The sequence below is a fragment of the Pleurodeles waltl genome, chromosome 5 (assembly GCF_031143425.1).
Source record: "Pleurodeles waltl isolate 20211129_DDA chromosome 5, aPleWal1.hap1.20221129, whole genome shotgun sequence".
Classification (NCBI taxonomy): Eukaryota; Metazoa; Chordata; class Amphibia; order Caudata; family Salamandridae; genus Pleurodeles; species Pleurodeles waltl.
This window is the reverse complement of record NC_090444.1, coordinates 1013884815-1013911880: the sequence shown is the minus strand read 5'-3', so window position 1 is coordinate 1013911880 and position 27066 is coordinate 1013884815. Positions and strand designations below refer to the sequence as shown.

General features: G+C 44.5%; 1 protein-coding gene across 5 annotated transcripts in view; it reads left to right on the top strand.

The window, feature by feature from the left end:
• Positions 1–27066, top strand: part of SASH1 (SAM and SH3 domain containing 1) — a 536180-nt gene that overhangs the window by 191507 nt on the left and 317607 nt on the right. For 2 of the 5 annotated variants that reach the window (XM_069235187.1, XM_069235185.1), the window contains exon 1: positions 16771–17366. The exons of 2 other annotated variants lie outside the window; for them this stretch is intronic. In XM_069235187.1, the coding sequence (XP_069091288.1) occupies positions 17268–17366 (99 nt within the window). In that variant the 5' untranslated portion in view covers positions 16771–17267. Of the gene's footprint in view, positions 1–16770; positions 17367–27066 lie in introns of those variants that run through there. One more of the 5 variants, XM_069235186.1, reaches the window with a different exon arrangement.

Here is a 27066-nt window from a genome sequence, read left to right as displayed (position 1 = left end):
CAGAAACAGGCACGTCAAAAAGATGAACTTTGTCTGGCAGGGCACTTTTTATGTGACCTTACATCGAGTTATCTGCCTGTACGACAGTTCTCTGCCTCTAAGAGCTGTTATCTGTTTTCAGGTCTGTTGTCTCCCTTCAGCCGCCCTTGGTTGACATGCGATGACTTACAAACAGCATACCAGGGTCAGCATGCTACCTCGGCTAGCTGATTATTGGGATGGGGCAGCTCATTTACTGCTTTTGATGTCTGTGTCCTGAAAGATAAAAGTCCACAAGGGGGCGTGGTGTTGCCAAAGGCTCTTTGATGACCCCCTGCTGTAGTCAAGCCTAAGTGGCACCTCTGAACTAGGAACTCTTTAGCAGCATATAACTCCTGACACATTCCTCAAAACAACTTGAATCAGCGCTTGATGAGCTCCAGGTTGATGCACGGGCTATAATTCATCAGAGTTTAAAGGTGGCGGGACCCCGCCTGGCGGTGGGGGAGGAGGGTGGCATCTGATGTACCAGTATGTCATAGCCGAGCAGCTTCATGTGCCCTTATTTTATGTGCAACGGATTATGTTATCGCGTTAGGTAGATCCGGGTCACTGGAATTATGCGATTGTGTGTCCGACGCTTTTTCTCACAATATTACGGTCCTGCCGCATTTGGGCCACAACTCATCATCTGTTGCGTAATCTGCAGATTTTCTAAAAAAAAAAGTGGTTTCCTGTTTAAACGGTTCAAAAGCTACAAAAACACAGCGACAAGTGTTGCCGCCTACCAGGGGACGGCCATTTTTAAGGGGATGGTGGGTGAGAGTTATGAAAAGCCCACCACTGACCTAATGCGCCTCTTCCCTTCCGTTCGTGATGTTAGTGGACAGTAGGGGTGAGGGTTTAAGTGTTCACTCACTGGTCCCGCCTCCTCGCCTGAATCATCTATTCTGAGGCTAAATTAGAGGTGAGACACTAAGCCCATGGGGAGGGAAAAGGGTGTGAACTTAAAGGGGATGGACAAACAGAGAGAGACTAAGAGGAGGGAACATTTGTGCAGCGCCCACAGAGAAAGAATAGGTGCCTGGGCGACCTGTAATAACAAGCATTTACAATGCAACAGGGCTCGCATTTGCTCGAGTTAGAGCTATTAGCGTTGTAAACTCCTAACTGGACTTTTCTTGCCACATAAATTGAAAGAAAAAAAAATGAGCGCGTTCGCGCTGCATAGTGAATATAAAGATAAAGTAGTGCAGCAACCAGGCTGAAAACACCGTGCACTTGAGGAGGGCTAAACACTTGAAAAGGCATGAAGTATGCAGGCCTTTCACTAATGAAATCAAGCGGATTTTAAAAGGCAAGCCCGCGAACCAATGAAAGTGACAGGCGTGACATGGGCATGGTTGAAAGCCCAAAGAGAGATTACTACAGGGATGGAGCGCTTGAGTGCTCAACCCTAAAAAAGCATAAAAGCACTTTTCGAGACAATGCCAGTGCTCCCCTCTGAAACCTAGTGCCCTGGGCATGAGCCCAACTCAGCCATGCCTAAAGCTGGGCCTAGTAGGCTGGACACACCCTCTTCCGGTAATTATTCAAAGTGTAGAAAGTATAGCACCTGGACTTAGAGCCGGGCAAGACATGGCATTTTGCCGGTGGGCCACGGGCACGGGGGGGTGCTACGAGAGCAGAATAGGCTGAGATTACCCAACCCTGCCCTCACTCCCCCATTCCAGTTGCGGCCTCCAGGTGTGTGGGCTGGTTTGAAAATATTTCTCCTTTCCTACCCTGCTTGGTCAGCTTTATCATGTCTACTGCCTAACTTGTTTTGCAGCATTTGATGACGTGTAACAGGTGCATGAGTGTGATGCTGCCCTGTCACAAATTGGATAGGAACTTGGTAACATAGGGTTTACGCAGGTTACATACAGTGTACTGCGTGTTACGCTCCCTGCTCAGGACGGATTGGGAACCAAAATCAGAATAGCAATGTTCTTCTGTCTCTTTCTTTCCAATATCTCTCTCTCTCTCTCTCTCTCTCGCTTTGTCTGTGTTTCCATCTCTGTCACCATCCTTCTCTGTGCCACCTGTGCATGCTACTATAAACTCTGGGGAGCAGGAGAAAGAGGCAGTGGCCATTTACCTTCAAAAACCGCCTTCCTTTGGCTACAGCCACCCACTTCCTCTCCTGGGGAAATGCCCAATGAATTAAATGGACAGTGCTGCCCTGCCCATTGCAAGATCTCAACACCATCAAGGAGAGAGGCAGTTCTTCCTTTAGAGCTGAGGTCTGTCTTCAATCTGGGGATGGGCTATTTTTAGGGGCCTGAACTGCTCTGAAGAGGGTATCTAGGCTCTGGCCAAAGGAACATTTTCTAGCCCTTAGGGAACATAGACAGTCATCATGGTTAAAAGAGTGTTGTTTTACTGTAGGAGAATGGTGGCAGTGAACCACTCTGTGATGGACCATCAATAATGTATTTTTTCAGTCATGTCATAGCTGGAAGTAGGTGCCAAAGTAAGCAGTGCAGGGGAGACAGAAATGGAGAAAGCCTCTCAGCATTGAGTGACTATACCACCACAATAGAAATCCTAAAAGGTATCTGTCCTTTTGAAGAGTATTCTGTTAATTCTTTATCCTTGACTTTGGGGAACATTTGAACTCAGAACTAGCTGCTTTATTATGGGGTATGCAAGTATGAGGTTTTTCAAAAGATGTAGTGTTTTTATCTAAGGTGTGTTCTTGCTTATTTTACTCTATGAAGATATTTTAGAAAGTTCTTAAGACCCTCAGAATGCATGTGAAGGCTACTATTGCTTGATTGTTCCATGCGTGGAAACTGTATTGTGCCTCGTCATTGGAAACACAGGCTTTTTCATCAATTCTGTGATGCTCCTAAAGTACAAGCTTATCAAACCATCTGTCGTCTTGAGGTCCTTGTATGGAAAAATGAAGCACTCATAAAGTAATGTGACCTTGGTCTGCGATGTGTACTGTAGTATCTTTTCATTGGTGCCTCCTGGGGTTCCTTTTAATGTATCTCCAGGAACCATAGATATGCTGGGTATCACTGTCTGGTGTATTGCCTTTTTACGTCTCGCCTAGACAGCTGGCCTAGACAGCTCAAACACTGTCTCTTAAAGACATTTTATTGAGGCCTTACAGCTCACCCAGTGCGTATGGTTGGTTGGCTTTACTGTCACTCTCATATGCCTGTTTCTGTGTAGTCAGCGCATTACGACTTGGCTTCAATTCTTTCTGCTGAGCCCTCCCATGGAGCACGGCTCAAAAATCTGTGTCCTCCCACTGCTTCTTTCGTGGGAGCTACTTTTTTTTCTTTCAGATTTAAACAGTCCTTGAGAGCACACAGTGCCTACGTCCTTAGTTTCAGTTTTTTTTTTTTATTACTGTGCCTGTTCATTACTTTATGCCTGTGTATTTCTCTATTTGCAAACAGTTTTTTGTGTGCAACCAAAGCAGCATATGCCTTCATATGTGTGCTGTATATGTTTCATTTTTAGGTCAAGCGCACCAGCATTTTGACCTGTTGAAAGTATTGTGGGCTTTTAACCACGCCCAACTCACGCCCATCACTTTCATTTGTTCCTGGGCTTGCCTTTCAAAGATTCCTTTCTTTGGTAATTGCTTTATATTTGTCCCACCTTGAGGCTGGTTTTGTCCCGCTTTGCAGACTGCCCCTGTTACATGGATTATTGCACGATTGCCGATATACTTCGACATGGGGGAACTATTTCTTTTGTCTCTCCTCTTCATGCTGCTTGGTGGCCATGGCGCTCACAGCGCAAAAAGTAATTTCTTGTGCCCCCCCTTAAAACACTTGAAATTGTTAAACGCTTTACACAAAACAGAAATCCTCATAGCAATACAAACTACAATATTCACTGCACTGTGGAAATTCGCCCCATAAAGCTTTGCAGGGCATTACTTTTACAAAACATTTTTGTGCATAGCTCAGCCTGTGGTGGTCCTAGGACAAATGGACCACCACCCAAACGTTCACAACAATTTGTTTTTTCAGTCTGCATCATCTCTGGGTCCCCACTTTAGGTTAGTGGGGACCCCCAAATAATGCCACCCCCCACACCATTCAGTGACTTTTTAAACCTTCTCATGGCTGGAACTTGTGTTTTATAACTGTGAGTAGCTTGTGTTTTAAGGGCCTTGTTTGTTATAGCTATAAGCCTGTTACTCTTGAAAATATGTAAAGCACTATGCTATCTGGGGGCTAAATATATGATTGCACTGCATTAGTTAGTACCATTTTCTTTTTGTACGGTTGTACCCTCTAAGGACCAACTATATGGTTACATCACCATATTTCTTACAAGCACTACAGTCATATCAACATACTGAAATAATAGTGGCATGGAAACTTGCCCCATAATGTTTTGCAGGGCATTACTTTTACAAAACAAATTTTCTTATAACTCAGAATGTTGTGGATGTGACAGGACCACCACCAAAACGTTCACAACCACGTGCTCTTTCTGTCCACATCATCTAGGTGACCCCAAAATAATAACTCATCTCACCATTCAATATTTTATAAGCGTTCTCATGACTGGACGGTTTGTTTTACAGCTGGGAATAGCTTGAGTTTTAAGGGCCTTGTTTGTAATATCACTGTTATATACCATGCTTTTTATACATACTATTTTCATTGTGGTGTCCTCTAGGGACGGTTCTAAACATTACACTCATATCAATATACTAAAATATTTCTGGTATGGAAACTTGCCCCATAATGCTTTGCCAGACATTTCTTTTACAAAACATTTTTGCTCATGTCAGCCTGTGGTGGGCTGAGTACAATGGGACCACCATCAAATGGGCTCTTTCTGTCTACATCATCTCTGGGTCCCCACACTAGGTTAGTGGGGACCCCAAAATAATAACCCCCCCATCATTCAGTGTGTTGTTAAGCTCTCTCATGGCTGGAACTTTTGTTTTATAGCTTGAAGAAGTTATGTTCTATGGGCCTTGTTTGTAATATCATTGTAATAGGCCCTTAGACGTCAAAATGTGTAATGCACTATGCCCATTATGGACTAAATATGTGGTTACACTGAATTACTTTCTTCCATTCTTTTTTTCATGTGTTTATGGTCCCTAAGGACTGACTGTATTGTTACATAACCATGCTTCTTCCAAATGTTTTTTTTATTGTGGTGTTTTCAAAGGGCTGTTCTGAACATTGCTGTCAACATACTATAGTATTTGTGGCACGGAAACTCACCTCATAATGCTTTGCAGAGCATCACTTTTACAAAAACATTTTTACTCATTACTCAGCTAGCTTGTGGTGGTTCTAATTTATGTGGCAAGAAAAGTGCAATTATGAATTTAGAGTGTCAATAGCTATAACTCAAGCAAATTTGAGACCTATTGCATTGCACATGCTTCTTTTATTAGTAAAACTTTTTATTATGTTCACACCAGATTTTTTAAACAGTCTTTGCATGTGCCTGTTTTTCTTTCCTTTTAGAGTTGCCCACGTCCTGTATTTATCTTTATCCACACTGCCCATTTATTTTTTATTAGCAGAACTTTATTAAATGTACATGCCAGATTCTTCCTTTACGTTACTCGAATCTACATCTTGCCACTGCTCTATACCATATTACTGTATTCTACTCTACTGTACTCTACTGTGCTCTTCTCTACTCTGTGTCACTCCACTCCATTCTATGCTACGCCACATTATGCCACTCTGCTCTGTCCTACTCTACTCTACACCACTCTGCTCTGTGCCACTATACTCAAAGCCACTCCATGGCAGTCTACTCCTCTTTACTATTCACCACTCTGCTACACTCCATTTTACACCATTCTACCCTATGTCATTGTATGCCATTCTACTTTATGCCACACTACTGTATCTCTGTGCTACTGTGCTATGCACCACTCCGCAGCGTTCCATGTCACTCTACTCTATGCTGCTCTCCTCCATGCCTATTTACTCCATACCACTCTACTCCTCACTACTCCACTTTATGCCACTCCACCCTGCTGTACTCCAGCCCACTCTATGCCACTCTGCGCCTTTCCATGCTGTGACACTGTATTCCATGTCACTCCACTCTATACCACTCCACTTTATGCCACTCTATGTCACTCTACTATACTCTACGCCACTCCACTCTTCGATACCCTATGCCACTTGCCTGTATGCCACTCTCCTTTATGCGACTTTACAACACATTACTAACTTTTAGCCATGCTGCTGTATAATATGACTAAAAGAGATTGGCACGGCCACTAGCTCTTGGACAGGCGAGATCTATTGGTTTCTCTAATGCTTGTTTTACAAAGGGTACAGAGGTCCTGCCAATGAGAGCATGCAACGAGTGTTTTTACAAAATTTGAGCTGACAGCCAGTGATAATAGAGGAGAATAATTATAACAGTCAAAATGAATAGTTTGATCTGGTACTTTTAGTGCTTCTCTTTTTCTTTTGTGTTACGGGCATAATTATCAGCATTTGTGTTTCACATGTTTATACAGCAGCACGGTTACCAATTTGTGGTTCATTAAAAAGCTCAAAATAAAAAAAAGTATTAATAATGATGTAAGGGCACCAAATAAGCAACATGTTTAGATTTTCTGCTGCTAATACTCTATATATATTTGACCATTTTGTAACGTCTGACACTTTACAACATCCTGCTGAGATAAGATTACTAAGATCTGTAAAAGTTTCTACAGAAAACGTGGCCTTTAAGTTTTTTTTTTTTCTTAAAAGCGGCTCACGATGCAAATTGCGGTCCCTCTCAGTACAGCGGCGGCCATGTTGGACAGGTCCTTACCTAGCCCTGTACGTTCAGGGAATGTTAAGGGCCCTGGATTGACGGACGTCAAGTGCCAGACAACGTGGACCGGCCAGCTGATGCTGCCCTCGACACAAGTGCCGCCTGCAGGTCAGCACTCCATGAACGCCCCTGTTTCAGTTCTGTAAGCTGTGACCGTCCCGTCACATGGCTACGCTAGGGCTTCACCCCTCCAGACACTGGAGGTGAAACACAATCCTGAAAGGAGCCATAATTATCCGCAGTGTTAGCTCCTAGAACAAGCAGGGTTTGTTCTTCAGAAATACTCGCTGCGATAGCGCAACGTGCCGCTCCGCTGGCAGGTGCCTCGGCCTCCTTGACTGACTGACGTGCGCAGCACAGATGGGCGCTCGGTTCACAGAGCACCACATCACCAGCGCCCATGAAGGGGACGGGTCTTTCGAGTGCCTGGAAAAAGGAAGACGGTGGGTGTTCGAGGCATTAATTTCTGGCCAATTTTTTGTCATCTTTGCAAGACTTTCATGACACCGGCTTCAGGAGTGTGAAAGTGGAATTTGTTGCAAAGTATGTTAATAGCATAGGTCTACCATACACATTGTGAATAGACCAACCTCTCTGCAATCCTGCATGGAATGGGACCACCTACTGCTGAGACTTTGCCTGTTTGTTGCTTTATTCCATTCCAGCAGCAGAAAGTGTTGCTGATAATTTTGCCCCATCCGGACATTTTGTGATCTATACATTGTTTTGCATTCACATTCAAGTATTTTTTTTGTTTTCCAAAGGTTTTTAACGTTTTCATTCAACACTAAAACTCGGGTGTTTGGCTCCATTTAATTTGAATACTTATTGCCAGTTTGCTTTTCCTCACCTATACATCATTTTAGGTATTGTAGCATTTTAGAATCTGAGCTCCACTGTGCGGAGTTTGCAGTGCTCAAAAGGGTACTTCACTGATAAATACTTTTGTTTTGAAAATGAGATTCCTGGACAGCTATGGTAACTAATTCCAGTGATTACGCTATATCTAGAGAATTTGTGTAATGGGACTGAAGACTTGCAATCAGTCCTTTTAGATAAAAAATATTACATTAGTAACCCGTAGAGATAGCCCCGAAAGTTTTCACCGTAATGTAGTCATTGCCTAAAGAACCTTCAACTGAGATTGTCAATTTTCATTCCGTGAACGGGGATTTAGCTGTTAACGAAGGATACAGAAGTTGACATTACTTTTATGTTATATCTCTTTATGTTATATCTCGTATGAACATCTGTCATGTAATGCCTCCATGTGTTTCTGACATACAAATGATCCATTAAATCGCTGGCACACTGAGAGGACAAACCTGAACTTCAAATAAAGTACACTGGACTTATAAAGCGCTGAAACTTTTAAAGGAATTGATGTAAGAGAGATAGGGGGTCATTCCTACCCCGGCGGGCGGCGGGCGCTGCCCGCCGGGAGGAAACCGCCCGAACACCGCCCCGCGGTCAAATGGCCGCGGGGAGCATTCTGACTTTCCCGCTGGGCCGGCGGGCGATCTTCACAAGATCGCCCGCCGGCCCAGCGGGAAAGCCCCAGCAAAGATGAAGCCGGCGGATTTGCTGGGGTGCGACGGGTGCAGTTGCACCCGTCGCGATTTTCAGTGTCTGCCAAGCAGACACTGAAAATCTTAATGGCATGGGCACTGCAGGGGCCCCCAGGGGCCCCACGACACCCGTTCCCGCCAGCCTCTTCCTGGCGGTGTAAACCGCCAGGAACAGGCTGGCGGGAAGGGGGTCGGAATCCCCATGGCGGCGCTGCTTGCAGCGCCGCCGTGGAGGATTCCCTGGGGCAGGGGAAAACCGTCGGGAAACCGCCGGTTCCCCTTTTCTGACCGCGGCTTTACCGCCACGGTCAGAATTGCCCCGGAAGCACCGCCAGCCTGTTGGCAGTGCTTCCTCTGCCCTCTGCCCTGGCGGTTACAAACTGCCAGGGTCAGAATGAGGGCCATAGTCTCTTATTCCAACCCTATTGGTGAAAGCACAGTTTTCCAAAATGTCACTGATTGTGTCAAACGATCTACACCTTGCAGAATTGTGGTTGGTCTAATTCTTGCAGTGCTCACCTATGAACATTAAGCCAGGAGGGGCGGGAGATCACTGATCTCTCTATTTCTTCCAACTATCCCACCTTTTTCATTCCACTTCCTTAGGTTTCGCCTGCACAATGCTTGTGAAATATCTTTTAAACAAAAAAAAAAGTTTGAACGGGACTTGGAGCCTATCCTCATAATTGTCCACACACTTGTTTTCTTGCCTCATAATTGTCACAGCCTCCTTCTCAGCTTCCTGTGGAGCTTTGTGTGTATCCCTGCCATGGAGCATGGACCAAGTACAGCTTCCTGTCTGTGACCAGTGTCTTACTACTGGCTGCAGACCCCTGTAGGTACTCTTTTTTTCCAATTTTTAATGTCCACTTTTATAGAGAGGATGTCACTGTAGTCTGTATCCCTCCACCAGCCCGCCACTTGCTGTTTGAAAGTCCACCCTTCCACCCTCCTCCCACTGTCTGTTGTTTGGAAAACTAAGCCCCACACTCCTTTTGCTGTCCGTTGTTTGGAAAAGTCTCCCAATCCTCTTCTTTTGCTGGCCGCTGTTTGTAAACCCACTGGCTCTGCTTCCACTGTCCATTGTTTGTAACCCATGACCCTTCCACCTCCCTTATGTTGCTTGCCTATTTCCGAAGCCCTCATGTTGTTTTTACACAAATTGTGCAGCAGCTTGTGCAACATATCTAAAAAAACATTGACAAAGCCAATAGATCTCTCACAGGCATAACTTAATGGCTTTGCCAATGCTTGTTTTAGGACTGGCTTGACAGCACAGCTGTCTCCAAAGACATGGAGTGGGTTTTTGCTGTGCCCCACTGGAGTATACCCACTGGAGTATTATCCTCACCTCATGCTATTGGCTTTTTTTGTGTATTATTGTGCCTCCTGTGGAGTGCTTGTATTGCAATGCCTGGGGGATTATTTTACATCTTGAAAGTACACTGAATCATTACACATTGCATTCTTTATCTCATAGATGCCTTGTATACAATCTTTTTTTCACCACTGAAGGCTTTTTAAAAATAATTGTATGCCAGAACTATTATACTTGCCAGTGCTTGTTTTTATTGTTCCACTGTCAGCTCTGAGAGGAAGTCTGGCCTTGCAGTCATATTCCTGTGAAGGAACCATGCTTATTTATGAATCTTCCATAGTACTTTTGTTTTTCATTGTAAATCCACGTCTCCTGATAGATTTTTGTTATGTGCCATTGTTTTCATAATACCATCTTCATGCATTCTTTGTCTTAAATGCCCATCCATAGCCGCAGGCGAAGTAGATTGCTCAAGATGTATGCTTTTACCTGTCAGAACATTATGGAAGAACACTGTGACAATGTTTTATTTAAAATCACTCTCTGGAACAAGGCCTGCTGCTTTTCTTTTCGAGACAATGAAAGTGCACTATGGAGCCTCGCTTTTACTACAGGGCTTAGGATCTGAATGGATACTCTTTCTAGTTATTGAAAATATGTTTTTTCTACACGATACTCTTTCTAGTTATGGAAAATATGTTGTTTATTTTAGCTTGGGGAGGCCTAAACGTCTCATTGCATGGCAAGGTTCTTACTAGAAACAATAAGGACACCCCTTTGGTTATTCTTTGCCTCAATCACTAACCCATGGTGACCCAACAATTGGCAAGTAACACCAGTACTTACACCACTAACTTATTCGATATTGATAAAAGTTTGTATATTATCACATCAAAAGCTGCTTCTTTTCAAGGAAAAAGCAGAAAAGTCAGAGTCCCCCAGTTACAGTAGTTTATTAACTTCGCTGTTAAGGCTTTGCCCACGGTTGATTTGCACAAGTTTATCTGAGACTATCTCTGGTTATGGCTATCAAAAGGCACATAGGATACATTTTGAATCTAGCACATCTATGTCATCTTCTACGCCGGCATATATATGTGTGAAAGATGAATAGCAATGCTGAACTGTAGCCTTCACTGTGTAGCAGCTCGCTTTGGCTGAATGGCTTGCTGTTTTTGGAACATAGTGGTGTACAGTTCCTTGACCTGAGTGGTGGTTTGCATGGGGGGTTGTGAGGATTATCAAGATACTCGATTTCCACTACTATGGCTTTTTAGATAAATTGTAGTAGGATGACATATAGGCAAAACATGCTTTAGGCTGGAACAGAGTTTTTTAAACTAAGTGTGGGCTCCCTGGGGTGGCCTGAATTGAGTGGGGGGCAGACACTTGCCAAGAGAAGCATCATGCTGAAAATAAAGTGTTGTGTTTTTAGAGAATAAACAGAGTATCATTGAGTCTTTCTGTAGTGAGTGGCCATGGCTTGTTTTGTCACTGATGTCCTGACTTTAATTAGGTGTTAGAGTCTGTTTTGGGTGGTTGAAATAACCCTCAAAGTCTTCACGCTACAGTTCTGATAAAAGTTCACTCTGTGGATACTCTTACACCTTGGTATGGTGTGTTGTGAAGACTTGTAGAGCACATTATTACCTGTGAGAGTATCCTGGCAATGAGAAGGTGTGAGTCTAGCCAATCCGACGGCCTGGTGGGACTGCTCAAAAAGAAATGTCTTCAGCTTCTTGAAGAATTAAAGAAGTCAGGAGGCTCTTATGTGTAGCTGCAGGTCATTGTAGGAGCAATGTAGGAGAAGGCTCAACAACCAGATCTGGTTTTCCATCTGCATGGGATGTGTGGAAGTAAGAGCCCAAATGACAGGATGTGTCTGGAAGGTTTGTGAAAGCAGATGCGACTTGAGGTATGCCGGGCCAGTGTAGTGCAGCGCCTTGAAAGTGTGGGTGAGGAGTTTGAATTGTGCTTGTTTATGTATAGGAAGCCAATGGGGCTCCTTCAGGTGTGGTGTGATATGAGTGGGGTGTGGAAGGTTGAGAATGAATCTAGCCTCTGAGTACTGATGAGTTTTTTTGTTGATCCCGGCATAGACCCATAGTCCAGCTTGTTTGTGATGAGAGCGTGCGTGACAGGTTTTCGGGTGCTCATTGGGAGCCATTTGAAATTCTTCCTCAGCATATTTGGACTATGGAACCATGAGGTGATGACTTTAGGAAGACCAGGCTGCTCATAGGATGTTGGCATTGATCATAAGAATGTGTTAGCCTAACTGTAATATTTGAACTATTAAACATATTTAGGGCTACCTGTTTTCATGAATAATGGTGAAAAGCTATTGTCATTTTAGGGAACCAGAAGACTTTTATTTTTATACATGAGCACAGAATTAAAAGGTTGAAGCCCATTGTTCTAGGATCTATGGGATCTATGGTATTGTTCAAAAAGTGACAAGGCAAAAAGTATGCAGCTTTCTAGTTTTTGTACTTCTATAAGGAATTGTGTTACATGTTTGTCCCTTAACGTAAACTTTCCTGTAAGGCACATGTACTTGGTTGAGGCAAGATGGCTACTCTTTTTTCTTTTTTAGGTAGAATTACTTCCATCTACATGCAGCAGAAGCCAAAACATGAAGATATTTCCTGCCAACCACTAAATGCTTGGTTTCTAAAAATGAACAAGCCAGTATAAGGGATGAACAATGAATACCAACATATTTGTTAGTGACCTAAAGAGAAACATGAAAATGATATTTATGGAAACGTGATAATTTGTAGGATTCTCTTGGATTTGTTTCCTTGCATGCTGTTGTATCTGATACTGGCTTGCGACGTATAGGTGCTGTTCTGTACAGTGGAGCTGGAAGTTCCGATCAGGGGTTTCCCAGTGGTTTAACAAATGTGAGTCTGGCCTTCTCTCTGTTCTTCCACCCTCACTTTATGATGGCCTATGAAAGAGTCAGAGAATTGGTGGTGCCTTTCAAGATTGCATCCATTGTGCATTGATTAGTTGAACAGTTTTCAGGAGCCGCACCTGTTGACTAGCTTCTGGTGTGCCGATATTTTTGGGTGGGGTTGGCAGCCCTGCAAAAAGGTAAGAGTGTGAGTGTGTTCTCGTGAGAGCAGGTGTCACAGAGGGCAAGAATTAGACAGTCTGGCAAACTTTTATTCTCCATGGGGGCTGCCAGGAAACCCTTCTGGGTGGTATTAAGCACAGTTGTTTCATATCTATGGAATTCCAATTGTGTCTTTGACTGGCAGCACGACACCACTTACTCATGGGGTGGGGGATGAAAGAATGTTTGCTTCATTTTAAGGAACCTACTTATATTTGGCTTGTATTACCTGTTGAATCGCAGGGATGGTGATGCAAATCAGGAGTGTGTAGTACTCCCCATATTTGTAGGAATGGCCTTTGGTCTGTGTAATATCAGTAACATAGCTATTTAGCAGACTGCCTACTATTCTGTCCCTTTCTGTCTGGGTAAAAACAAAACATTCAAGAAGAAAGCAGAAATGAACATGAAGAGACTGGGAAGTTAGAGATCAAAATACAATGGTTGGTTCACAGTTTATGTGGAGTGCCTTCTAACCACAAGAACTGGGTCGGAAGTGATGGTAGCAAGTTTGGTTTATTTATGAAGCAACCATCAAGACATGTAGGAATCGAGATCTCTGACATCCTCCAAGTGCTACAGAGGTATAGGGACATAATATGGGGTTTAGAGAAGCCTGTGGAACGGAGTGCATTAGCATTCATTTTTAAGTGCCATGTGGGCACAAGGGGCCTCACCACAATACCAGCAGTGGCTCCTGAGTGAGCCTTTTCTGGCCTCATGTCCATTGTTTGGGGAAGTGTAACATAAGGTAATGACTGCTATGTTATAGGTAAACTGAATATAGGAATTAGAGCCTGTGTTTTCACTCCTGTAATGTCACACTACTGGAAAGCGATATCAGGGCTCTCTGTCCTATCTTCTTCCACACCACCAGGTCTTCAGAGACAAGAGACGTACTGTATTGTATTGCATTGCAACATTTATTTAATGCTTACTACCCCTATGTGGGGGCGCTGTAGTGCTTGCCTACATTGGTAGCAAGCTACACCGTGTTTCTATGTTGTTCATGAGAACCACTGAGATGTGGTTACCGTGTTATGGGATGCAGCGCTTCGCAATGTGATGGATGGAGCCATGTGAGAGACAGGTGCATAATTTATGATAATAGTAAGCTAGCAGCTCTGAGCAGCTATGCAGGCCCCTTCATGGTATTTCTTATTTTCATAGTTCACTTAGCTGGTTGTTCCACTGGGTGGTCCATGCTGAGATATTCTGTTTTAATTTACTGGTCCTGAGCAGGCATAGGTTGAAGGAAGACATACATCAGAGATCTGCTGGGATGAACTTTGTTGCTATCATCCGATATCTGACTGCCGTTTTGAGATGGTAAAGGCTGCTATAGCATGTAATTGGTTGGGACCTGCAGTAGTAAACTAAATTAAAATCCTCTGTTGGCAATCAGCATGTGACATATCTCTCAGTGAAAGAGTGAATGATAATCCGGTCTCTCCCAGCTTCCCCTCAATTCCGCAGAACCAAGTGAGGTGGAATGATGGGTGACGAGATGGCATCACCACTCACCATCTCTCATGCCTGCCAGAAGTCTGCCCTATCCAACCGGTGACAACGATCCCTGCAGTGCCCAGCAGCCGTCTGAAAGGGCTGCTGCTGAAAATTGTGCCTGCTCCCCCAATGTCATGGAGAACTGGTGCATAGCATGCTGGGACACTGAGAGAGGAAAAGCCAGAAAGGGGGAGGGCTGAATGGCAGGACAGCATTTATACTTCTCACAATGGGAATGGAGAAGGTGGAGGAAAAGGAAAGGAAATGCCAGAGGAAAGTGACAGGGGGTGACAGAATGCCACTCTGTTTTATATATAGAGGAATGGTAAGATGGAACTTCGGGAGGTAAGGGAGTGTTTCATGACGCCAGGTATAGTTCAGTAGTAAGGGAAAGGGAGGGATTGAGAAAGAATAACATAACACCAGGTACGTTTCATATAAGGAGGGTGCGGGGGCAAAGGCCAAATGGAGGTAAAGATGTTAGCATGATGCCAGCTATATTTTAAGGTGTACGCTAGTGATGAGGTGGAGAAAGAGGCGCTTGGGGAAGGACGTCAGGATACTTGTGAGGTACTTTTAAAGACATTTCAAGTGAATGACAGAGGAACGACCTGGGAATGAGGAAAGCAGGTTGGCGGGTATGGTTGTTTTATGTTCAGTCGGGGTAAAAGGTGGGGGGCAGAGAGAGGTCATCTTTTGTGAATGGTATATTTGGCATGAATACCTATTGCTCCAAGCACCCATCTCTGCTGGTCCATTAGATATGATTAATGTGGGGGACGGGGGACAAAAGAAGGCATTCATAACAATATATTGCACATGGATAATTCTCAACAAATGGGTTTTTAATAACATAGGGTTGCGAGTGACAAAAAAAGACAACTCAAATGTTGCTGTTATTGCATCTGACGACACTTGGACCTAGGCGGTGAAAATAGCCCAGTTAATACCTTTACACACTTATTTTGCAGACTAGAAATATTACAAACGGAACTTGAATTTCAGATTTCAATAAAAGTTCAAATGTTCGCATCTATATCATGGCTCCAGCTATTTATTGTGTATGTGTCCGTCACTCCTTCACCTCTAATCCCCTTCGTCCTTCTCCCTCCCTTACGATTCCGGGGCCTATCCTGCCTGTTTACTCTGTCGTTATTTGCCTATGCAATGCATGGACGCCTTGGCATGTCCCTCTGCTCTCCCATGCATGGCCATGTCTGCAAGGCAGCAGCTAGTGGTGAACACAATGAAGACGCCAGGATGATGGAGCGGATTCTGGGACACTGGTTTCTTCAGGCAACACGCCTTTCTCCTTGGTGATGCAGATCAGCTTTTGCCCCATGCAGTGAGGCGGAGGGGCGGGGTGAAAAGCCCAGCCCGTTATGCTGTGGCAAGGGAATTCTCCGTTTTGTGGGGGAATTTTGTTTTTCATTCACTAAACACATCCGAACATACAGTCTCCTATCAGCTCTTGAATCCATGCAAATATCAAGAGTGCAGGCTTTAGGCTTGGCAAGACTGGTAGAGGTAAACACCTACATTCGGTGGTTTAGGAATTGAGTATGAATGTATTATATACAGCGCTAGAACAGGAGGAATAAAGTACGTTTGTTTGTTTTCCCCACAAGCCTTTTCACTTTAGTCACTTGCTTTGAGGGTAAGGTAATCCAGTGACCAAAGCACCTGCGACTTGGAGTTGCCTATGATTTGAACGTTTAAATCGAGGGAGGGCAAAATAAACCTTTAATACTTCTAAGGTCATAAAAAGAGTTGCGTTTTGTGTGCAATGGAAGTAGTTATGTTTTTCGTGCACCGCTGCCCCACTTCCTGCTATAAAAGTTGTCATGTCCTGCCACGGATAATGCCGAAAAACATCCTGGAACTGAAATTGTGGCGGAATAAACCACTATATAAGTAAAAATATATATCCTGGGGGGGGGGGGGGGGAGGGGAGGGGGAGGGCAGGTTGATCTTAGAGAATGGTCATATCAGGAATGAGTAACCTGTTCTGGCCGTTTCTGCACGTATATTCTTGCATTTTAATTAAAGAGACCAAAAAATAACAAGATGCAAACTGCAAATTAAAAAGTACGAGAGGGTGAATTAATAGAACCCGACGTGGGGCAAATGTCCTCACAAGATCCCTTCCATCCTGTTCATGTTCACTCAGCTCGATTTCTGGGGTAAACAGCTCTCTGGGATTGAAACCATGTGTCCGCCGGAGGCTCCTTGGGCCTAATAATAAACCAGCGAGGGCCCCCCTTCCAACAGGCATGACAGCCCCTTGTCTGCAGCGCATTTCCATGCTCAGAGCCTGACTGACATCACAGCACCTTTTGTTGCTGAGAGCCTTAGCTGGTGGACAGACAGTGAGCAGTCATGTGAAGTCGGGAGAGTCCATTCCAGGAGAAAGGGGAGTCTCTAAACACTGCTCGGTGTTTCTTGCCCTTCCTTTGCATTCATTTCGCCAGCACTCCCAGTGCAAAAGTGACTGTGTTTGAATACATTTCTGACGGGGCTTGTTGCGTTTTGCAAACCCTTCCAGAAGAATGAGTTTTGTGCAACATTAAAGACTCCCCTGGTGCGCCTCTCTGTGGTGCGGTCCAGACTTCAGCTGGAGCGTGCCCGTAGCAGCCTTGTCTAGCAATGAAAAGTTTTCGGAGGAATGTCAACTGCACCGTCCAGCGCGCGGCAGCCGGTAGGAACCTGGAGACCCCGGGAGGATCAACAATGAGGGGACGAGACCCGACCTGCCCTATACCTGCCGTCCTTAGGAACGCTTCTGCGGCTCCCCTTTGAGGTGGATTAAGGGGGTACTGAAGAGCATGGTGAAGCTGCCCGGGGGCCGCGGAGAAGTCTTTAAAAACTGCAGCACTCCTAGGTACGGCCTCGGGGAGAGGGCCGTTGTCCCTGCCGGACTGAAGCACTGCTGAGGCGGGGAGCAGCCATGGAGGAGGAGGACCAAGCGGCCTGCCCTGAGCCCCAGGAGGAGGAGGGCATGTCCGATGGCTTTTCCAGGCTCTGGACCGATATGATGGGGATGCTGGTGAGTTTGTTTGCAGCCGGTGAGAGAGTTGGGGGAAGGGAGAACGCTGGGAAGTTTGGGGGAGAGATCACCAAAGTCCAGCAGACCTGAATCACACCTGTTTGATCCGGAGAACTTTCATAGCATTCGTAAGGGCTCAATGTATCCCAAGCTGCCCCCTGACAGCCATGAAGAGATCATCCAGGTGCCTACTGGGTACTGTAGTCCTGCGTGTAAAGCGAAAAAAGTACACCTATTAAAACCGGGAGGGGGCAAATAGGACTCGGATCCATACACACTCCTGTCATTTCAGTGTTCTTTATTGCTTTATTGGCTTTTGCTTCTGTAGAGCTTCATACCTTTTTTGAATTGCCCGTGTGATTTACGGACGCACATTATAGATGGTTTAAAGTAAAACTTGTACCCATTTTTCGGACCTCGAAAGAATGAGCGAAATTTGGTCAGACTGGATCTCTGTTTTAGGCTACTAATTGATTAGGCTTCTTACTTGCTCAGTTCAAACAGTTGAGGCGATGAATTTGTTTGTATTTACTGACCGAGAGCATTTTACACCGCGATGCATTCCTGTCTCAGAACTTCTTCCCAAGAGCATCCGTGACTAGTTACCCATGATGCAGAGATTGCGGCACAGCAAGCGTGACAGGGAGCTCTAAACATACCTTCACTTACGAAAACAACAGCCTTCCATACCAGGAGGCATGCATTCACTAAATATGAAAACATGCCATGAACTGTGGTTTCAAATCTCGTCTTTCTGTGAAATGTGTCAGAAATATTTATTCAGAGAGGGATGTTGAAAACGATTCGTCATTGTTTTCCTTTAGCATGTTTTTTTTAATATATTTGTTTGATCCCCCCCGAAATATGTTCGACCTATTTCGCGGATTTGGTTTATTTTGGACCGTTTGGAGTTGCCGTGCTTGTCTTTTTTGGCAGAGTGTGGATTCCCCACAGAGCGAGAGAGAAAGTGTATGACCCAGAAATACTTTTCCTGCCAGACTTTTCTTAAGTGGTGGTAGTGAGCGCGCCCCGGCTGTACCTCCAGGTAATAAATAGTGCAAACCCTTATCACAGCCGCCTGAAGGCACCATGGAGATTAAATACATCCACAGAATTCTTCTTTGTAAGAGCGAAAGTCAGATGCATTTAAGGTGTCAAATACCGGTTTTTCACTGCATCCGTATAGAGCTTTGAGGTTTTCCTTTTGTTTGCATGAACAGCTGATGCAGTCATGTTTTTTTTCAGGCGGTTGCAGCCCTCAGCTAACGAGGGACCAATAGGAATACAAATTCCAGAATGTAAATAAAAAAAACATGTGGTCGATAAGTTTCTCACGCACGGACTTTGGAAGCTTGAGAACTCTGTCAGTAGCATCAGCTTCTGTCACTGGTGTCTTGCGGTGAATCATGTTACCTTGGCACACTAAGATCACTTATATGTAATGTGCCTTTAAAATATTATTGAAGAAAATTGTTCCTGCGCCAAGTGAGTATTTCAAGTCGACAGTACATTTGCTAAGCCTGGCTGCTGAAACATGCCCATGCAACCAGTTTAGAAGAAGGGATCAGGTTTCCACGTGTTGTGCAGACGTCGAACTGTTTTTGGAATTTACAGTTTAATTTCACCTGGCCCGCAGTGTAAAACTGACAGTGCACACGCGGACCCCTGAAAGTCTTGTGCACAGCTTTAGAGAGCACGTGATGTTGATTTCAACCGCATACACATTTGTTTTTTCGGCGAGGTTAAATGATTCGAAAAGGATAGGAGTGTAACTACCATATTTTTAGCAGGTGCAGTGGCACCGGGGTTCAGAGGGGCCCAGCTGTCAAGGGGCCCAGTTTGCTTCTTTGGAGCAGGGCCCATCATACTTTGGCAACTGGTGGCATAATTAAATCGGGGTTCCTATTTCATGATTGTACCACAGAATATTAAGCTCGCGACCACGTCATTGACCTCACTGTCTTTTCAGTCATACATGTTACTAGTTTGGTAACCTTTGTTATTGTTTGTGTCTGCGTTGTATATGAAATATTCGTTGCTGCAGTCGTGAAGCAAGCAGACAAGTACGATAGCTAGAATGTTAATGTAATCTTTCCTTGTTACACCACCACATCTTTTAAATCGAAACATTTGAAAAATAAAGCAGGTTAACCCTTATGCAACAGAAGGTGCAGCTAACAAAACAGGTGCCACATTGTTGTTCACAGAACGCCCCAATGATCATTATGGACATATCTCATCCCTGCTTTTATGTTCTTTGCTTAAGTGTTATTGCCCTCTGCGGAGGTCATTAACATCTGTTAAATGTTCACCGTGCCCTTTATGGGTCGAGTTGAAAGCTAGGCTGTGAAATGATGGAACGGTCAATTAATAGCTATTACTGCCACCAACCTAAGCCTGATGATTGGCTGACCCCATATCAAAGTTCATAAGAGGGTGATCATTATTAGGTTGAGCGTAAGCATACAACCTCTTGTATACGTTTAGTATAGTTCTTTTGTGGGCTTTAGGACATTTAATTTGTCAGTTTCAGTGTCCTTTAAAAATCCTGGCTTCCTAGTGGTCAATCCTTCCTCTTTGTCCCTCTTTTTTTTTTTTCCTCCAAGGAGCAGAGACCAAGTACCATATATCTAAGCTTTGGTTCTTTATTGCTTGGTTTCAGGGACTACTTTATCATTCCTTTATCACTGTATGTGCTTGGTACTGTATTTCGTTGCAGCTTCCTTATGCCATTCTTTCTGCACCTCCCACTCATTGCTTGTTGCCTCTTTGTGCCGTCTGTGCTAACTGCAGGCAGCATGAAGTATTTATTTATTTATTTAGTGGGCCCACAGCTCCAAACATCAACACGGCGTCCGCTTTCACAGGGTTGCCGAAGCTGCTATCTTTCTTATGTTCTCTCCATCCATTCCCTGTTGTTGCTGCCGCACTTCACGGCGTCCACATGTCTAACTTGTATGAACAGTGGTGCATTCGCTTCACATTTCAACAAAACATAATGTCTTCTGCTTGTATTTGTTTTATTACATCCTGTTCATTTTCTGTCTACCAGGAAAAATGAGTAGTACTCCTCCTACTCTTGTCACATATACAATGTTGGCTTTACCAGTGCTTACGTTGGGAAGCGTCTTTGCACAGTGAGTGTAAGAAGATTAAAAACAGGCGCCATGCTAAAATGTGAATCGTGGTGCCACTGTTTATACAAATTAGATGCGTGCATGGAAGACAATGCAGCATATCAAGCATGTGATAACCGCTTGAGCCGTACTACTCCTTTTCCCTGGTAGACGGAAAATACAGGGGACAATATAAAACAAATACAAGCACAAGGCATTATGACCCGCAGCAGATGTCGAGCTGACGCCCCCCAAACCCACTTGTCGCAAGAGATCCGGGGTCTGCACCAGGGCTCTTGCTGTGTCAGGGTTGCTGGTGTGTGCTTTCTTACTCGGCTGCACCTTATAACTGCTCTATGAGTTGAGTGGCCTGGTAGAAACAGTGGCCCCCATGGAGAACTGACGACTCAGCTGTTTGCTCCCGGGCCAGGAGCTGGACATATGGGGGTTGGCAAGAGCTGTGCATCCCCTAGGTGATTTAATTTCCCTGGGCACCCATCGACGAGTGAGTAATTGAGTATGAGGGGGAACCATGGCCCACACCTGTGGCTGGCCGTCATGATTGGCTGGTTACACTTTGACTGCTTAAACGTTCTTGATATGTTTCCATGACCCTTCTAGTTTATTCCTCTCGTTACTCCTCCGTGGATGTCTTGTGTCTTTTTTGGGGGGGAATTGTGTTAGCCAGCCAGCAACTCTGATGGTGGACTGGTGAAAGTGGTATTCTATTGAAATTAGCGTGGCAGATTTAAATTAGATTGCTAAATGGCAACATTTAAATTTTTTGCCGCAGATAGAGGGAGAAGGTAAATGGAAGTGCTGTGGTTAATATGCAGGGCCACTGGAATTATATGGTAGTATAAAGACCAAATTATGAGGCAGGGTTGACCAATTTATGTGGCACGAAAAGTCCAGTTATGAATTTACAATGCCAATAGCTCTAACTCAAGCAATTGTGGGACCTATTGCACTGCAAATGCTTGTTTTAATCAGTGTCTAATGGCACCTGTTTCATCTGTGTTTTTATCGGTAATTGTGATGACTTCATTCCTGTACAGAGACTCGCGCCTAAATGCTGCCTTTTCTCAGTGATGTAAATAACAGCTGATAACTGGGACCTTGGATTATTGACCAGGAAAGGCTGTGTGACTCCAAGCAGTATCAGCGCCTACCACTGTGCCAGTCTCAGCCATGCACGCAGTAAGTTAAAACACATTGTGTCGTGCCGCCACCTTCTTTTCAATGGCCGGGCCACCCTGCAGCGAGAGAGTGACCTCCGAGCCCCACAAAACTCCACACCCACCATGGGTCGCAGCCCCAGACACTGCATTTAATTACTTCACGGCATCCCAGCTTTACCCCGAGCCAAAGCACAGCAGCGCGTCAGAGAGGCTTAGGCCAGCCTCCGTTTCTGGAACACTCTGCCCTGTGTTTGTTTATTAGCCCTCCACTCTCTCTTACCCATGATGCAACCCTTCTCAGAGTGGGCCACATTTTGTTTTTTACCCACGCACAGTACCCGTCCACCAGGGACTGCGTACCACGCCTTACATATTTAATTTCTCTCAGTTACATTTTTACCATTGTTTTGCTTGTAGAGAGCTTGGTGTATAAAAACACGACATAACACAAGCTCAGCACCCGCCCTGTTTTAACTAATTATTTTCAGTAGCCCTGATTGTTCCACAGATGTTCCGGGTGGTTTGAGGAGTTGGTGGCGCAGGTTCGAAGGACTACTTTCACATCTTTTCACTGTGGACTCCTCTACTAGAATAAATCTGTGACAAGAAGGTTGGGTGGTAACCCCCAGTTTAGGCTTCTGTTTGACCTTGCTAATTTTCACTCCGATTCCTCCTAAAATCTTTTGACAACATGACGTTAAAGGGAGCAAATTGTTTGCTCTCTGCAAATACTTCACCTGCTAGTAACAAACATGGCGCCATGTTGTTTGCTGTGAGAAGGCTGTTGTTATGCTAATGCCGGTAACATTCACGCCAGTGCTGCCGCTATTCCTTGCCCCAATTAATGAGGGAAAATGTAAAACAGGCACTGAAAGCTGACATGTGAGGGGCCCCGTCCTGCTCCTGCCAGATTTTTTGGATTAGACAGTTCGGCCTTTGTGGCGAGTGTCTGTTTTTTACGCCTGCTGTCTGGCGGCCTTTTTCCTTGGTTGGATTGTGGGGGCAGGAATGTGACTGTGGAGAGACCAGGCCTGTGTGTGGAGGTCCAAACAGAACAGAAGAATATGTAGTCAAAGTTTAGTGTCCGATTCATAAATGTTGTAGGCGGCGTAGATCATATTTACGTACGGATAAAGCTGTAATCTCTGCATCAGCAAGTTTGACATATTCGTGAATACAGTAAACAAAATATTAATAATATGCCATACGGAATAAATACAGGACTCCATAAGATAAAATGCCATATTCTAGAGTGTTTTTGGTTAGCCTGACTATCTCTCCCCCCCCCCCCCATTTCCGCTTCCGTACTGTGGATCATCTGAGAAAGGAAACACTAGTACGTTGAAACACCAGAACCAAGGTAAAATGGACAGAATCCAACCACTGTGCATTAGTAACACCTTCCAGACACTAAGGACCTCAGTAAAAGTCCTGGAATTAACTGCTAGTAGTGCAGAAGGTGCATTTCCACTGGGCCCCAAGGGCTTTAAGAGCCTTCTGAACCCGAATTATGTCTGCATTTTACCACTTTTCTTTGACTGCTCCAGGGCTCATGGCAATGATGTTATGACAATGCCCACCAGGACCCACCTTCGGTAGGCAAACAGCAGCTCACGTGGGTTAAATGGAAGGTCTTGAGACCTAAACCTCCCTAAGGAACCACCATGTTGCGGCAACATAAACACTCAAAACTTGGTCTTATTAGGCTGCAAAAGTCGCAAGACCTATGTCCCCTTATAAAATCCAACACCTCCAAATCAGATATCCACAACAGTATGGTTAGGGAAAGGAGTCCCACTTTGTAAAAAACAGTTTTTATGTACTCAAAAACACGCACATACACTTTCCACACTTAATGTGTGCCCAAGTCATAACTCATACAGTGTATGCCATTATTACAAAAATGCATATAAATTTCAACATGCACTATTTATGCATGACTAACAATGGAATGTATTGAATTCTCAAAGTCCAATATGTTACGCACACGTGGATGAAATTTTTGTATTGGATCAACAGTTTTAACATTCTCTCTTTGTGAATCGATCATAGGAGTTCAGCTCAACAGATAGTACATGCTGGCTTTTCTAATAGAGGACATAATACTCAACACATTTAAACTAATCCACAAGTAAACAAAAAAAAGAAACATCAAAAAATGTACTAATCTGCTATCTTTTCACCTCTAACCTTGGGTTCCGGAGTAGGGTACCACTTGCTGCAAAGCGCCCGTTGCTTCGTCAGGGACACTAACCGCTATATTAATACAATTTACAATTACATCCATACTGGGAGATCGGCTGTTTCTATGTGCTCACACAAGTGTCAGTGGGAATATCGGACACGGGTGAAAAAGTGGGCCACATAGGATCATACCGTGGTGGAGCCGGGATTAGAGCCCCCACTTCCTATTTCCACAGCCTGTAAATCTGCCAGACGGCCACCCCATCACTTCCCTAAAGTGGAAGTGGCGCGGTACCACGTCTCAGTCTGGGCTCTGCTGCGAGTGTCAAGACGTTGCACTTCTTCTTTCCCGACTTCCAGTATGAGTTTCCAGTCCGCTGTTCTTTCCCTGGTCAAATAAGTGCTTGAACCCTCTCCTGTGGCCTTTTGCGTATCGTGGGGTACTTTCATTTCCCCTTATTTTAAGGAGGTGGAGCACAGTCGTTCCAGAAAAAGAGACGGAGTTTCCAGCTGGCCCTGGGGCCCATTAGTTTCACGTGGCCCGGCATGCTTTAAAAAAAAACCTGTGCAAAGTGTATTCTTTTTCATGGACTACACATCCCTGCCAGGAACTCGCTTCCCTGGCTCCGAGCGTCTGTGGTACCACATCATTATTCACAGTGTGGTGGATATATACAGAGACTACTCCCAGCTCAAATTGATCTCACTTCAAAGGAAGAGACAACCAGCCTCAGCCCTTCCTGCCCGACCGCGCTAGCAGTACAAATTAAGCAAAAAACTGTGAAGTTGCCTTTCAAGGTCCTCGCAATGAAGTTTAATACCTTTAACCACACAGGGAAGGGGAAAAGGAGGGCTGTTCTGCAAAGGGGACGCTTGTATGGGTGTATTTTGAAATGCGCACGTGTGTAGAGAAATAATCTCAACAACCCAACGAAACGTGTCTGATCTTGGCCCCAGTGCCTGTAATTTGGCCTTCGTTGGAGTGGTAAAAGTACATCCCGCTCCAGTCTTGGCATACCATGCTTCATCTTCAAACAACATGGCTGCCGACACTCAGAGGCCAGATGCATTATTTTAATCTTACAGATGTCATTCTTGAATTACAGCCGTTAAAAAGAGACCTGTTCAAAGAACAGAGATAGTCGGTTGAAAGTGAATTTTTTTTTATGTTTCCCACCAATGGTATTAATGAGGTAGAGGACGCGGCTCTTATTTTGATGAGGTTCTCCCAAGAGGAGGGAGATAGAACTTTCACGCTGTGACTCACACACTCGTTTTCTCTCCCTCACGCTCGCACACACTTCGGTTCTCATGTTTGGACGTCCTTCAGTAAGCGCCCCCTTTTATTTCTCTGACAGCACGTGGCTTGTGCTTCGGATGTGTGCACAGTGACAGAGGGGAAAAGCCCCAGGTTAAGCCATCACACTGCTCAGACACAGCGTCGTCCCGAAAATAAATGGCGGACCATAAGAATTCAGATCACAAAGAGGAGAGGGTGTCCTTTGACCACAAAGTCCCACAGTCACGTTTATGGTTTGAGGTGAGGGCAGAGTCTGTGCTGGGAACTGCTTTCTCTGTCGCAAGAGTAGCCTGGACAAGAGGCAGTTCCCAGCAGCCTGAAGACTTTAAAGCAATGGGAGGGTTGGGAATGCCGTCTTGCCTTTGAGCTGGACCCTGAAATGCCACAGTAATGAGGCATGTGAAGTGCTGTTTGGAATTTTCCAACACCAGCCCACCGGAGAGGACAGTGTTTCATAAAGATGTCCTGTGTCACACTATGTACTGGGCTATTTCTCCTACTTAGATTTATCAAAATCTAAAACTGTATTGTTGGAACATCAGATGTAATCCCAAGTGGAACATAGTCAACGCTTCGAGTCCCCTTCTTTCATGGCCTTGCCTCATCAGGTCTTCAAAACTGATATATTTCTACCCCAGCTATTAGGAAAGAACATGCTCCAAGAAATCCACATCAATATATATGATGCAGTGAATACCTATGGCATTAGATCACACAACAATCAGCCTCTTAAACTGACTTAATTTAATGTTTGTAAAATAAATCTATTGAATGTTTTATAGCATATGTAACACTCCTTCCTCAAGTAAACATTCACGCCATAAAACAAGGTAATGATCAGCAGACTGCCATTTTGGCAAAGTTGTCAGAAGGCCTCAGTCTAACTGGGGTGCTAATAATTGGCCCAAACTTCCAGTTGGCAGACAATATTGAGTTGCTTTGCACACAGTTATTACATTTGGGGGTCACATATGAATAATGCGTGAAAACGGCATATGGTTTTTTTTTTCTGCAGAGTATTATCTTCCCATATTCTTAGCTTTGACACTTTCCTACAGGTAGCATCTGAAGGAAGCTGACTGATTTCTGGACTAAGTGCAATTTGTACTAAACCTCTATTGAGCGCAAAATGAAGATGTTTGACCTCCGATTTAACACTTTTTAATTCAACTTGGAAAGTGGCTAATAGTCTTTCTGAAACTTGCCCTTCCCTGAGCGTCAGTAGAAGGGAAACTGTCTGCAGATGGCATGGGACCTGGTGGCATGTTGTAAAAAGCATTGTTTGTTTTCTCAAATGATAAGATTGCTTGGAGCTGTACTAGGGCAAGGTCTTTGAACTCGCTCGTATGAACCAACCCCTTGATAAAGCTTCCTTCCACTTCTACAAAGGCACCTTTAAAACTGTGCTAATGAAACCCCCTTTTCAGGTTTACGGATAATTGTGCCAGAATGCGGTGCTTTGAGGGTGCATGTGGTGGGCATGTGGACTGGGGGCTATCTGAGCAGACATTCCATTTGCAGGCATGTCCCAGCCCCCCTGGTTTTACGCATTCCTAGAATTATTGTAATCCAAGTGCTAATGCTTGAGCGTGAGGAAAACTGAAAGAGGGTCAGTAATCTGTGATGTCAAGTGGAGCAATCACATTTCTGCAGGGTTTATGGATTGTTATTTTTTCATAACTGAATTACAGATTTTGCCTTCTGAGGGGGTCCAAGTGGGCTGAAATTTTGTGGAAGTTCCTTGTGTTTCTCTTCAGAGAGGATCTGACCTGTTGGTTTGGGTTGCACTGTAAGTACTGGAGCAGGATTAAGGCTGATAGCATAATGTGTCCATTTATAAAGTGGATACTGGTCAAAAACACAGTGGACTGGGTTACGACCCCAAATGATTGTCAGTGGCTGAGACTTTTTCCAGCATT